Raw genomic sequence first — 15,746 nt, forward strand, 5'->3', positions numbered from 1 at the left:
ACACAGCCAGCACACAACCCTGAATGCAGCCAAATCTTAACTGAATGGAGAAGAAATGCTTTCTGAGTAGGAGACATTTGTGAAGATGCTCAGTACTGGGGAAGAGAAAACAAAAAAAGGCAGGGAGAGAAATGGAAAGATAAAGTACATTTGCATTTTTATAATCTTACAGCTATCTGTTCCTAAAGTACTGTCTTCCAGCTATTTTAGTTGGTCACCTAGTAAAAGCATCTTGTTTCAAGGTTACAATGATATTTTGGCCTAGGCTACCCCCCACAAAAGAAAGTAAGTAAAAACATGCTTTTGCTGAGATTTTCCTCATTATACAATAAGGGCACCATCTACCAACTGGTAGCAGATACTTCTGATGATATTTTTTTGTCATATGCCAACAAGGCAGAAAAACACCCTGCTGAATGAAATCACTGGGAATATTCTAGCTTCAAAATAAAATGTTTAACTTACACATAATACAAGTTATGTACAAGATTAGGAGGAGGGAAAACCTGAACAAATCCTGGACCGCATAGATACATTTCTGCACAGGAAAAGGGAAGGGAACACTGTAAAAACCAACATGTTCCACGCCATTAACTCATTAATGGCTAAATGGCCACATTTAATTCCAGGTAAATGTTAAAACCTCTTGGATTACAACTATATATACATTTTTTTAAAAAAAGGAACACAGAAATAACTATCAACGGTGTCTGAGAATTGAGACTAAGTCAACGTACGTTGCATGTATTGCAGGCAAGGCAGAGGCATTTTTTTTTAAAGCTTTTGCACAGACTTCAAATAATCTTAAAAGAAATATGCAGGCCTTTACAAGATTTGACTTGCTGAAATCAAAACACCTTCCACTCATGAAAAGTCATAAGACTTCAGCTTTTAAAGAAAATAATAAAATAAAAAGAACAGTTCCAGCCTTAGACCAAAAAGACCTGGAGGAGTATGGTAATTAGATTAAACAAGCATGGTCAGGCTTGGAACCTGAATGTACTTAAGAGCAAAAGCTCCAAGGGGGTGGGGAGGAGAACAACCTATTTGGTAACAAAGGTGTACTATATATACTGCGATATAAAAAAGGTATGGTGAAAATGTACCTTTTACTAAAGCTTGTACAAGTTCCTTGGTCCATAAAAACTATGTGAGATTTTCGTCTTCTAGTTTGATTACCTTTTACTCCAGCCACATCTCTATTTCTTGCCCATTTAAACAAAACCAAACAAAAACCAACCAACCAAAAATAACAGTTGAAAAAAATCAATTTCCAAAAGTTTGCACATTTTGATGTTTTTTTGTTTGTTTTACTGTGGCTTCTGCACTTCAAATCAGCACTTGCAGGTAATGGGGTTTTTGAATAGTATCACCGGGTACGAAAAGTTTTCCCAAGAAACCACAAAAGATTGTTCATTTTTTTCTTTCTTTTTTTGTCAACATTTTGCCGCACTCAAGTCAGTGTAAGTCCTAGCAAAAAGACGGTAGTTAGGACACAACTGTTGCTGTAGATGACGTGACATTGGTTGAATTTGTGCTGACATTTGTGTAACTCCCCTCGCTGTTTGTGTTTGACTCATTAGGGGGCACTTGGCTAGAGTTGGCTCGAAGGATTGCTCCTGCCGCGCTGCAATGTGGCCGTGGCCCCGGTTCTGGGGTGTAGGTAAAGGTAAGGCTGGTGGAATAAATGATTCCATCATTACGGACCAAAGTTACTGGAACCTGGACTGGCTGCCGGACCCATCTCCAACCTTCTCGGAATGCAGAAATGTCTGGGACAACACAGAGCATACTCTCTCCACATCTGAGGAGGAAATAGAAATCACTTAAAAGCACAGAAAATTTTAGAACTGAAACTTAAAACAAGGTTGCTTAAATACAGGACAACCAATATCAGGAAAGAGTCTCATGTACCCACACCCCCATCCAAAACTCTAGATGATGTAAAAAATTATATTAAGTACCTGTACATAGTTTCAGCTTCTACATCCCCAAACCACACTCGTAAATTTGGAGTGAAATTCTGTCCTGTAAGTTCAAGCATTGCTACGTCCCCACCGCCATTCAACTGCAATTCACAGAAAATCAGAACAATGTTGAGAAAACTTTTCATTTTTCATTAAAGTACAGTTTCTCATTCGACTATCATGTGCAAAAAAATGGATAAATAAAATGCTTCTTTTAAATGACATGATTATAAAGACAAAGTGAACTAAAAATATCGCAAGCTAATATACAAACTGATTTACATTTAAATTTTCTTGCATAAAATTATGTTCCTCTCATTTTCTTTTTTTAAAAAATCAACAAATGATGTGTAACAAAACCTCCAAAAAAAACCTCCAAATCACAAGATTTGGAGAAAAATCAAATTTATTGTGAAATAAAATTATGCCATGTCATAGCTGAGATCAGCTGCAAAGAGCTAAAAGTCAACTTCTAAGTGGTCTCACCTGAAGACTTTCTACAACAGGCACCGGTGTGACTGGGGCAAGGACAGGGCCCATCCCCTCGTAAAATGTATACTCTGCCTTATCCGTACTAATGATTGTCCAGGAAGCGCCATCATTTATCATCTCTTTATTTGGTTCTTTTGGGCATGGAGTGGCCTTATAAAAAAATTGGTTAGAAATTGAGTTTTATATACACTGCAGTATAAGACACTTTAACAAAGTAACACTCATAGACTGGCATTAACATGAAGAGAATTTAGTACAAATTTATAAACTTCCCAAGCACGATGCTTCGCCAATCCCTAAACAAACAGAATGTTAGCATGGAAACCTCACATATGGCAGGTTTTATTTTAATACAAAATATTTCAGTGACATACTAAAAACTAATAATACCTTCAGAATACCATTTAAGTAAGAGTATACCAGTACCTGTATAATTTCTTTAATAAAAGATCAGTATCTGTGATGTAAATAGCTGTTTAAAACTCTTTAGGGATCCCTGAGAGAGAGAGAATGGGAGCCCCCTCCTGCTCAGAGAACAGCTAGAAACTTATGTACTTTCAGCTGGAAGGAACCGAGATATTGACTGACAATCCCCTACCCCTATCTCGAAACACCTAGGCCAGACCATCAGTGCTGGGTTGAGGAGACTGGCTGTGTGTGCATCTCTCTGGAAAGTCTCCAGATGTTCAGAAATGAGTTTCATGTGAAAGTATAACTATTCTATTAAGTCATCTGTTCATGTCATAAATGTCCTCATGAAAGCCTTCTGAGTAAATATAGTTAAAAATTAGCTTTTGAAATGTGTCATCATTACTATCTTAGAAGACCCCAATATAAATCTGATGAGAATTATGAACGCTCCTCCAAAATAGGCATGTATCATATACAATGTTGTCTGCTCATAATTTCAGGTGATTTACTGAATACCCAACATCTAGTTTTGGATAATCTGAGGGGCTCTTTGTTCCTCAGAACTAGACGTTAACTGCTTCTCTTAGAACATTTTCATAGTTTTGAGTTCTTCCTTGATGTAAGATGACTGCTATATCCGAGGAACATGTGGGCTAAGGACCCTTGAACTTGAGATAAATATCTGAACACACAGCTTCATGTATTCGGATACAATTAACATTAAGCGAGAGTTTCATGTTTCTAAATGCTGCTAACCTAATAGTTTGCACATTTTAGATTTTACCAGTAATTTAAAAACATACCTGAAACTGAATTATTCTTTCTTGAGAAAGGCACAAGTACATTCTTTCTGTATCCTTAAGGTAAAATGCACATTTATGGAGCTGTGACACAGGATCATCTGCATCCAGTAATGCGGTCTGCTTATCAACTTTCCTAATTATCTGTATTTCAACAATTAAAAAAGAAAAGATCATCACATACGGAGTTTTCATTTCGTACACTGTCAAGAGTACACAGAAAGAATCTGCTATATAATAATACATCACAGGTATTTGTCACATACCTACATACACAAAAGAATTTACAAACAATAAAGCTAGGTATAAGAATACTTTTAGATTGCAAGCATGTTAAGAATGTAGAGATGTTACCTTTTTCCTTGAACTCCTAAAAAAACAGGGCAGACTGGCACCTGTTTTCTAGATCAGTGGTTTTCAAACTTTAATGTCCATACAAATCATCTGGGGTTCCTGTTAAACACACATCTGTTCTGATCCCACAGATCACACACGGGGCCTGATATTCTGCATTCTAGCAAACTTCCAGCTGATGTTAATCCTGACCTTTCCAATAATATACAACGACAAATATTCCAACATCAAAGGGGAAATTATCTCTAAAGGCCACTATGGGTGTGCTAGTCAGTACCTAAGTCCAGTATCATACTTATACGTTGTTTTAATTTTAACCTAAAAGAGGTTATCATTTTGCAGATTAGGAAACAGACTCAGAGGTCAGGTTAAGTTCCTCAAAATCACTTGGTTAGTAGCTCAGGGACCAGAATATGATTCCAAGGCAGGCTGCTTGTCCAGCCTGAACTCTTTCCATTACACACCATGACCTTATAATCCAAATATTCCACAAAACACATATGGATATCTGAAAGATAATCCTATCAAACCTTAGACGTTACTTATCACATGGAAGGTAATCACTAAGTGTTTGAGGACTATGAAAATCACTCCCAACAGCATACAAACATGTTAGAACTATTTCTCATCTAAAATCAGAAGAAACCCCTTCCTTGACTACACATCCCTGTCCTTCCCTCTCACCACCCTGTTTCTCTGCTCTCCTTTACATCAAAACTCCTCTTCCTCACCACCCCAACTCCTGAAATCTCTCCAGCCTTTTGTCTCAAAATTGCTCTTGGTGAGGCCACTAAGGACTTCAAGACTGTTGAATCCCATAAGCACTTCTCTGTCCTCATCTTATTAGCTTTCTCAGAGGCATCCGACCCACACATTCTTCCTTCGGGGATACATCTGCTCTAACCGGCCTTTAGTCTCCACAGCCGAGTCCCCAAATCTCTTCTCTATCCATACTCTATACCTTCTTTACTATTTAGAAGTTGGCAACTCCTAAATTTGTATTTCCGGCCATAGCCTTTCTCAGGCACTCGACGTGTATATTTAACTACCTATTCAACAGTTACACTGAAAATGTCTATTAATAGGCATCTCAATCTTAATCAAAAACAGAATTTTTTATTTCTCCCTAAATGTGATCCTCCCTCAACTCATAGCTCAATAAATGACACCACGTTCACTCAATCCTAAAACCGTGGAGTCATCCTTGACTCCTTGCTTTCTCTTATACCCAAGCTGTCAACAAATTGTTAGGTCTACCTTCAAACAAATCGGTCACCTCTCATCACCTTTCCAGTACCATCCTAGTCTAAGGTACCATCATCAACTTCTTGCCCGAATTTTGACAAAAGCCCAACCACCTTTCTCTTTGTTTCCACAGCTATGTCCCTATGCTCTCTTATCCACAAAGCAGCTAGAATTATTCTTCCAAACATAAACCAGCCATCATTCCCTGTTTAAAACTCTCCAGTGGGGATGTCCCTGGTGGCGCAGTGGTTAAGAAGCCGCCTGCCAACGCAGAGGACACGGGTTTGATCCCTGGCCCAGGAAGATGCCACATGCCACAAGCAACTAAGCCTGTGTGCCACAACTACTGAGCCTGGGCTCTACAGCCCACAAGCCACAACTACTGAGCCCGTGCACTGCAACTACTGAAGCCCACATGCTCTAGGGCCTGTGTACCTCAACTACTGAGCCTGCATGCCGCAACTACTGAAGCCCATGCACCTAGAGCCCGTGCTCCACAACAAGAGAAGCCACCGCAACGAGAAGCCCGTGCACCACAATGAAGAGTAGCCCCCACTCGCTACAACTAGAGAAAAGCTCGCGCACAGCAATGAAGACCCAATGCAGCCCAAAAAAAAAAACACACACACACACAAAACCCTCCAGTGGCCTCCTATCTTACACAGATAACAGAAAGTCCGTAGTGTAGATAGAGAGAGGGACTTGACAAGATGTTGCCCATGGCTAACCTTGCAGAATCATGTCCTGGCACTTCCCCCCCCGCACCCCAACTTGGCTCTAGCTACAATGGCTTCCTTGCTAGTCCTCACACATTCCTGTCTTAAGTTCTTTTTGCCCTCATTCTGTCAGCCTGAAATGCTCCTCACCCAGTTTCTGCTTTTCCAACTTCATTCTGGTCTCTGTTCAAATAGCCCCACTTCAAAAAGACTTCTCTGACCACTCTAAGCACTCCCTTTTCCCTATCCCTTTATCCTGTTTTAATGTCTTATCACTTACATTAACCTTTTAACACATTATATGGGTATTTCTTTAGCTGGTTTTCGTTGACATCCCTTCCAAAATGTAAGCTCCGGGCTTCCCGGGTGGTGCAGTGGTTAAGAATCTGCCTGCCAATGCAGGGGACACAGGTTCAAACCCTGGTCCGGGAAGATCCCGCATGCCGCGGAGCAACTAAGCCTGTGCAACTACTGAGCCTGTGCTCTAGAGCCCACAAGCCACAACTACTGAGCCCGCATGCCACAACTACTGAAGCCCACGTGCCTCACGTGCCTAGAGCCTGTGCTCTGCCACAAGAGAAGCCACTGCAATGAGAAGCCTGCTCGCCGCAACTAGAGAAAGCCCACACGTAGCAACAAAGACCCAATGTGGCCAAACATAAATAATAAAATAAAATTAATTAATTTAAAAAAAAATGTAAGCTCCAAAAGGAAAGAAAGTCTACCTTGTTCACCAATGTATCTCCAGCATCTAGACAGTTCCTGGCCCATGGGTTCAGGGCTATTTGTAGAATGCACGTATGCATGTAGGACTGTAATACTTTGCTCCACAATGAACACCCTTAACAGTAGCTACTCACAAGATATTGTGAGGACTAAATGAATCAATATATGTAAAAGTGCTCAGAACAGTGCTATTAATATTATGCAATATTATTGGGTTTTTATTACTTGATTCACACCGGACATATTCCAAGATGATTTTTCTTTACTTAAGCCACAGCTATTAAAAATCCCAATCTTTTAAAGTCAACATTCTTCATATTTACATATTTTTAGCTCTGCAGTTTATTAGTCAGAATATTTGTCATTCTACTCACATCACCACTAATTTTTGAGTTTAAAGGGAGACACTACACTTTTAGCAATTACAGTTTCTAAGATATTCTGTGAGACTAATTAAACTCAAGCAAAATGTTTCCATTCAATGCTAGTCTTAAAGGTTTATTTAAATTTAATGATGTTTGGATTTTAGGGAAATAAGTGAATTTTGAATGATGTAAGTTTAAAGCTTACTGTAAGTTTACCACACTCAACTATGACTTCACCACGTAAGAGTCAACATTTGCCTATGACACTGTCATTTCTGTAATCCACTGTTTCTCCACTACCTAGTAATAATAAGCATATTGAGAACATGGGCCATATTTGGTTCAATTTTATTTCCCATAATAGTTCTCTGGACATAGACACTGCTGAATGACCTAGTCTCACCAATAAAGAAACCAAATATGTCCCCTACTATTTGGTATCAAACTTGCTGTGATCATTTCTAATTATTAAGAACAGGAAAGAAATCTGAGAAACCAGATAGTATGAATGTTCTAACAAGCTATGTGTGATGAATTCTACATTGATAAAACACCAGATGTTACTCCAACCAGCTCTCTCTCTTCTACGCTGGCTTTGTAGGTTACTGGTACAGTATTTTCCATATTTCTGAGGTAAACAGGATACAGCTCTTAAGGACAGAAAACATATCTTATTCATATTCCTAGACTATACCTGGTAAATGCCCAGGCTGAATTCATGTCGCTGATTAGTTTACCTAACAGATTTTAGATGTCCCAAACCTCTGGGGCATCTGACAGCCTTGAGGAAGTGGGATAAATACTAACCAGTGTTTCTTGTTAGTTGGCTAGACCTACATAGACTATGCCTGTTTTTAAAGTATCCTAAAAACCAGGATTTCTCATTAGAACATTCATCCCATTGAAACTTGGTCTTGGAGGGAGAGTGTTTTCCAAGCAAAGATCTCCAATAAGACTAATATTCTAGGAAGCATAGCACGCAATGTTCAGCTATTAAGACAGTGTCATCCTTCTTGAAAGCACATGAAAGCCTCCTCTGAAAAACGTGCCTTTGTTGAAAACTGCACGTAAGTGGAGGTATAGGAGGGCCTGAAGTAGTGCAGACCATATAAAGCCTAGCTATGTCTCTGAGGAATCTAATTCCTCAGTCACACAACCTCTAGAAAGAGGTATTTACCGGTACATTGTTAACGATGGTACTGCAACTTTTCCTAAGGCATTCTCTGGATCAGGTTTTTTATTGCAGCATTTTTATAATCAGAGCCCCATACTTTTACATGTTGAAAATATTCAATTAAAGATGATGTTCAAGGGGCTTCCCTGGTGGCGCAGTGGTTGAGAATCCGCCTACCAATGCAGGGGACACGGTCCAGAAAGATCCCACATGCCGCAAAGCAACTAAACCCATGCACCACAACTACTGAGCCTGTGCTCTACAGCCCGTGAGCCACAACTACTGAGCCCGTGTGCTGCAACTACTGAAGCCCGTGTGCCTAGAGCCCATGCTCCACGACGAGAGAAGCCACTGCAATGAGAAGCCCGCTCACTGCAACAAAGAGTAGCTCCCGCTCACCACAACTAGAGAAAGCCCACGTGCAGCAGCGAAGACCCAACACAGCCAAAACTAAATAAATAAAATAAATAAATTTATTAAAAAACAACAAAAAAAAGATGACCTTCAAGCAAGGCAGACCGGTACTTTACATGAAACTAAGTGAAAACACTATTTTAAGATTTGAGTCTGTCTTCTAAGTGGCCCATATATAAGCTGTTGCTGATCAGAGGCAAAGGCCTCTGAATAGTGATTCTATAGTACAAGCATTTAATACCAAAGCAAATAAACATTATCCTTGGAATACAGTGACACATAATGAATGAAAAGAGAAGAACCTGAGTAAATGTTGATTCAGCTTGTTTTTTGGTGTGTCTTTCTTTCTAATTTATGTACCCTTCTTTCCCTACCTTTCCCCTTTTTATAATTTGCCTCAGGTTCAAGGTTTTGTAAATTTATATTACTATGTTTCACATATTTTGGCTTATGAAGTTGAAATGGGAAATAAAATCACCTTGTACAACCATGACACAGAAAAATATAAAACAATTCAATAATATGATGCATTTACTTAGATAGTTATAGATCAACCCAGCTCCTGCTGAAATAGTCCCAGAAAATATCAGCCAATGAAATACTTCATCAAAGAGATACAAAGCATATTCAGGCAAGTAATACTAAAAGTTCTTCCATTCACTTAACCCCCTCCCCCAACCTGACCTTGAATCAAACTTACTCATAAACCCCCTCCATCTTTAATATAACTAAATTGTGTTCTGCTTCAGAAAAGGAGGGGGAAGATGACAAAGGGTATATGAGGGGCTTTTGCTTCATTCTGCTAAGAAAAGCAGTTTTTTACATTTTTAAAAAGCCCCAAACACTATGCCTCTCTACCAGAGTAAGAAACACCAATTTTATTTAATTTTTAAATCCATCTTCCTTTGGGAGAATAAAATAATAAAAACTATGCTTGTATTTTTAAAGAAATTTGAAATTCTATGCTTTTGAAAACTTGGTCCTGTGTTGGGATGAAGCAGGTACCACAAAGAATGAATAATGTATCTACATTAGTTAAGAAAATAAATCCTAATGTAACTTTATAGTGCCCTCTATTGAACATATCCAGATACACAACCAAAAAGGGAAAAGGCCACCAACATTTATTAGAAACAGTCATGAAGTCATTAAGGCCATACCAATCTTGGGAGTGCCATGCCAGTAACTGAACACACAAGTTTGACTGTTTGTCCATAATGGATGTATCCATCGCGGACTGTGAATTCTTCTCCTTCTGATTCATCGTCATCCACTGCAGTGCAATGGAAACAGATCAAATTATCATCTTTTAGAACTTATTAATCTGCTTATAAAAATGACAAAACTTAATGTATCTGTATGTCTTATTAGTAAAATGAATTTAACAATTTCACACGAAAAAAATCAAATGCATATTTTTATACTCACAGAGATGAATGTAAAATGCTCCCCACTGCTGAGAACTGGCATGGAAATTACCTCCTTCTACATGCAAGTATCTGGTACTAACTGTCTGGGATCGAAGTCGATTAAACAGAGCCACCTTTGTTCCTGAGGCAATGCATACTGCAAAGAAAACACAGCTCCTATTTATGTGAGTGGGGTTTGGGGGCGGGGCAACAGTGGAGAGCAAGAAGGGACCAGTACCCGGTGAATGAGGACTATGCATTACTATCATTTAATAATTAATGGATTCTGCTAACAATTCTTTTAACCCTCTAAGAAAATACAGATGATACCCCCAAAAATCAAGGTAACTCTTTATCAATAATGTCAAGCTAAAGATATACAATATGTCCATAAAAATCTTTTTTTTTTTTTTTTTGCGGTACTCGGGCCTCTCACTGTTGCAGCCTCTCCCGTTACGGAGCACAGGCTCCGGATGCGCAGGCTCAGCGGCCATGGCTCACGGGCCTAGCCGCTCCGCGGCGTGTGGGATCTTCCCGGACCGGGGCACGAACCCGCGTCCCCTGCATCGGCAGGCGGACTCTCAACCACTGTGCCACCAGGGAAGCCCCATAAAAATCTTTTTTAAATGAGAGTTACACAGTATGTTTAATGCGGTGCTGTTTTTAAAAAGGAAGTTACTTTTAAAATAATAAGTGTCCAACAGTAGGAAACTGATTAAATAAATTATAATATCATTCACCTATTTGAATGATGTGTATTTAAATGCATTGGTAAGAAAATATCTCCCTGATATATCACTGAATGGAAAGCACACTCTTTATACTGTGGTTCCATTGGGTAAACATATACATTTTTATGTGACAGCATGTGTCTCCATGTGCTCACATCTATTTCTATGGAATACATTCATAGAGAGGGGTGTGGAAGGATGTTTACCAAAGTTGATGGCAACTGCCTCTGGATACTGTGATTTTAGAGATTTTGCTTCCTTCTAAATACCTTACAGTATAGCATTGCATGAAATTTCTTGAAAAAGCAACCACATCTATGTAAGCAAGAAAATACTCTGAAAATGAAATATGTTCTCTGCCATCAAGTAACTTAGAGTCAATAGAAATATAAAATTAAAGAGGTAATCCTGTAATTTGAATTGGAAACAGCCTAAATACATGACATTATACCTCCTGATGCAAGAACACTACATCGCTGTGAAGTAGGCTTGCCCTCTAGTAACAAACAACAAAAAAGAACCAAAGAACAACCACCTTAAATCTGATCAAGTTTCTAAATTTACTAACAAAGACTCTCTCCTTGACCAAACTTTAGACAGGCTCCTCTGAGCCCTTTTTCCACCGGGACTCTTCCTTGGGCCCTGGCATTGACCTGCCTAGCCCGGTTATTGCCAAGAATCCTGCTAAACCATCCTCCCATCCTTGATATCTGTTCAAGTTCCTCCCCTCCACCTTTATATCTGATCATCTAGGCCTGTCTTCATAAAAATTCTGGTAAGCTAGTTTGTCAAGAATCCCCCTTCCCTTCATGTCTCTCTCCTCTTAGTAACTTTCCATCCACTGATCCCCTCAACTCTGTTCCTTGGCTATAAATCCCCACTTCTCCTTGTTGTATTTGGAGTTGAGCTCAGTTCTTTACTGAAATCTCTTTTCCCTACTGCAACGGTAGTGAATAAAATCTGTTTCTAACCATCTTTAGTGTCCAGCTCTGTTTCTCTCTGACACTACAATTTACAGAAAATACATTAAACTACACCAAGGAAATATAATTAGCAAATTCCAGTATGTGGAAATCTCTCATGGTCAACTGACTCAGTCTCTTGAATAAATAAACTACAAGAAGAGAGAGAGAAACAGAGAGATGTAGAGAAAATCCACAGATTAAAAAAAACTCAAGGACATGTCAACACAATATATAGAATAATATCTGGTGGATCTTATTTGAATTTTGATTCAACCAAAGGGCTAAAAAAAAACCCCCCACATTTTAGATAATTTTAAATTTGAGCACTAGCTAGGTATTTAATGATACTAAGAAACTATTTCTTTTTATAGTTGTTTTATGTTTATTTTTATGTGATCATGGTATTGTAATTATATTAGAAAACAAGAGACCCTATCTTTCAGAGATACACAGAAATATTTACAGATGATATAGTGTCTTGGATTTGCATCAAACTAAAATGAGGGCAGAGGAAAGTGTGTGTGGGGGGTAGGGTTACAGATGACGATAAATCAAGACTGGCTTGAAGTTAAGATCACTGCTCCAAGTTAGAGGATGAACACAAGAGGTTTCATGTCATTAATGCAACTGTCTACTTTAGTATGTTAGAAAATTTCCATAATATAAAGTAAATGATGATGATAATAATGACCAAGCAGACTAAAAACCATCCACTACATAAAATCCCATTAAGTTCATAATAAAACAAAACAAAATAAAAACAAGCAAATAAACCAAAATCCTAAAACCTCACTGGTCACCTTCAAAGAATACTATTGTTATTCTGCAAATTAGTAAATAAGAACCTATCCTGGCTTTTCTCCATAGACTATACTTAAAGCAAACAGCTAACAAATGCAAAAGTTAAGAATAAAAGAATTAGAAAAATCATCATTTTGCAGCCCTTAATGAAATACTAGATTTAAGCAGCCATCATGAAGGGCTACTGAAATCATTAGGTTAAAGGTCGCTGAGGAACTTTATAACTAGTGGATTAGACTAACAACAACTCAAATTACTATAACCAATCTTAACATAACAAGAAGTGGGATAACCAGATATTACATGACTTCTGATCTGATAGAAATGAACATACATAGGAGCAGCTAATTCTAAAATAAAAGTTTAACCAACAGTTTGTAGAAAATATGAGAGACAGAGGAACACGTAATCAGCCAGATCCAGAATATGGAAATTCCACAGGAAAAATGACCCAGTTTCAACAAATAAATAACACAGAAGGAAAAACAGGCTGGTGGAAAGAGAAGAAACCATTACAGATTAAAATGTATGAACCTTGTTTGGATCCAAGTTTGAACAAGCCAACTGTTAAAAACAACAACACAACTGTAAAAAGATATTTCTGAGACAATGTGATAAATCTGCACACGGACTAGCCATTAGATGGCATTAACGAACTACCATCAACCGTTGTTGGGTATAATGATGTTTAAAAGAATATTATCAGTTAGAGAGTCACTACTGCAGAAATGGTTGAAAGGATAGGATGTCTGAGATGTACATTAAAAAATTCCAGCAGTTGGAGGAGGAAGGAGGGGGTGGTGGTGATAGAGATGATAGAACAGAATTGGTAAAACCTGTTGAGGCCAGGTGGTCACCTTATACTACTTTCTCCCTTTTATGTAAGTTTGAAAGTTTTCATAATAAAAAGTTAAAATAAAGAAAACTGGGTACAGAGGTTGAAGTGTAAAATTCAAACAGCATTTATCTGCTATAGTCTAAAAATGTGCTGATGAGGCAGCAGTCTCTGCCAGTGCAACTACATCAAAATTTTTGTTCAGGTTCTCAGGACAGCCTTCCAAAGCCCATTTGATATAACAGTGTTTCTCAAAGGGGTGCTTTTGATATTCTAAGTGAATCAATTCTTTATGGAATGGGAACCTTCTTGGGCACTGCAGGACATTTAGACACCCTAATGCTAACATTACTCCCTCCAGTCACTGTGACAGCAAAAGGAAACTCCCATTTCTCCAAATGACTCTGGGTGGCAGTGATGAACCAATTCTGTTTAAAAACCACTTCCCTACCCCAGGTATTGCCCATTTTTAATTAAAGAAAAAGACAATAAAGCAGCAGTAATAACTGAATATGACTTTTTCAGATAAAGTGAAGACCACAAAAATATTTGAAAAAAAGGAACTGGCTACTGAAAAGCAATTTTTAATTTAAAAAATAGCTGAATTTGTCTTATTAGTTCATGTTGGGAGTTGAGGACAAAAAAGAAAACAAGTATACATACAGTCAGCATTTTTCAATGACTGCTTCTTTTTGGAAGGTTTGGAGATGACTTTTATCCGCTTGCTGAGGAACACACCAATGTCATCACTATTGCCATAGAACATCTTTACAGAGAGCATGAAGTGCTTTCTCTTGTCTGAATCAGATATATACAATGTTTTGGCCGTGCAATAGTTCTGTGAAAGAAAAGGCAAGTTTTAATAGCACCAAAACCCTGTCAGCTATGTACCTACAACTCAGTATGGCCACGTCTAAGTTTGATCAGACTTAAAGGCAGTAACTCCACAGAAGCGCTGATAAAACCAACTGTGAAAAGTACTGATCTCTGAAAACAAAGTACAAAGTCTTCCTTATCAAGTCTACGAAATCCTAACACTGTGTTGTTTTCCCCTCTCAAAAAGGCTTTTAAAAAATAGTCTTTTCTTGTTTTATACAGCTCTACATCTATTTCACAGAATTACCAATGTTATAGCAGTAATTTTTTAAAATAAAATTTTACAGTTAAAAAATTCCATGACTGTCTTTCTGCAAATAAGATATAAAGAAGGCTATCAGAACTCAATTAAATTATGTAAAAGATTTTAGCACTGATCCTTCTCAAAATAGTGCATACAACGTTTTTTCTTATATAGCCGAACACTAGAGTAACCACCCATGAGTCTGAGGAAAACAATATTTTTTGAAATAGCTAACACTTTGCCCAATGGGATAATTCCTATTGCATCACCAAAAGAACTGAATTTAAAGGTACTAGAGAAAACAAACGCAGCAAAGTACTATGTCAGTTTATCAGAAATTAAATTCTGGTAACTGAAAGGATAGTATTAAAGAATTATAGCACTTGCAAAACAACAAAGATACTTTGAAATGCTACTATTTCAATTACATATGACAATTCTAAAATCTTTCCTATTCCCTTGATCCCTGTGAATGAGGGAAGAGGCTAAATTATTGATCTATTTTTCCAGATTGGGTAAATAATGCTCAAGTACAGCTTAAGTATTTAAAATTCTGAAATATATATATATATATTTTAAAATCATTGCTCTACTTTAAAATTAGGCTAAACAAGTTTCTTGACTACCTCTGCTGTGTGTTCCTTTTAGAAAGTAGTGCAAATGCCACTCATTTAGAAAATAACTAATGGGCTCTAGGTGTTTAATCTTTAAAATATTACTCACAGCCAATTTTAGTACCAGAACAAAAATCATGCCATACTTTATTGCATTTCTCAACAGCAAAGTTATATAAGAAAATTTAGGTGCCGTCTTGAATATTTTACTCAATTAAGTTTTTATAAATTCAAAAGGGAGAGAAAAGCTTTGAGAGGCTTTGTTCTGCACAAGGCAAAGTTAAGATAAAGCTCATAATAGTAATAAGAAAAATTAAAACAACAGCCTTTGCACTCACTCAGCTCCTTTCACTCCAGGATCTCTAAGTGTTCAGGGATGCTGAACCATGGCCCTGCCGTACTTTAAAAAGCTCTGAAAGTCAAATAAAGCCTGCACTATGGAATTATTCTACAACGTAACACAAAGTCTAGGAAGATAGGTATTGATACACTAAAGAAGAGTACTCCCATGTAACAAAAATAAAATGTGTACCTATATGAAAGCAATTAAATTCTAATGGCAAAACTTAAAAATGATGAGATCACTTAATTTGAGTGTTAACATTAG

The 15,746-nt window shown here is 37.8% G+C and overlaps 1 protein-coding gene across 3 annotated transcripts in view; it reads right to left on the reverse strand.

The window, feature by feature from the left end:
* Positions 1-434: 434 nt before the first annotated feature.
* The window catches only part of LOC132519917 (recombining binding protein suppressor of hairless), a 229,851-nt gene continuing 214,539 nt past the window's right edge, over positions 435-15,746 (reverse strand). For all 3 annotated transcript variants that reach the window (XM_060148405.1, XM_060148404.1, XM_060148407.1), the window contains 7 exons: positions 14,069-14,243; positions 10,093-10,230; positions 9,825-9,937; positions 3,674-3,814; positions 2,454-2,609; positions 1,965-2,068; positions 435-1,804 (listed from right to left, as the gene is read on the reverse strand). In XM_060148405.1, the coding sequence (XP_060004388.1) occupies positions 1,489-1,804; positions 1,965-2,068; positions 2,454-2,609; positions 3,674-3,814; positions 9,825-9,937; positions 10,093-10,230; positions 14,069-14,243 (1,143 nt within the window). In that variant the 3' untranslated portion in view covers positions 435-1,488. The remainder of the gene's footprint in view (positions 1,805-1,964; positions 2,069-2,453; positions 2,610-3,673; positions 3,815-9,824; positions 9,938-10,092; positions 10,231-14,068; positions 14,244-15,746) is intronic.

This window comes from Lagenorhynchus albirostris, chromosome 4 (assembly GCF_949774975.1).
Source record: "Lagenorhynchus albirostris chromosome 4, mLagAlb1.1, whole genome shotgun sequence".
NCBI lineage: Eukaryota > Metazoa > Chordata > Mammalia > Artiodactyla > Delphinidae > Lagenorhynchus > Lagenorhynchus albirostris.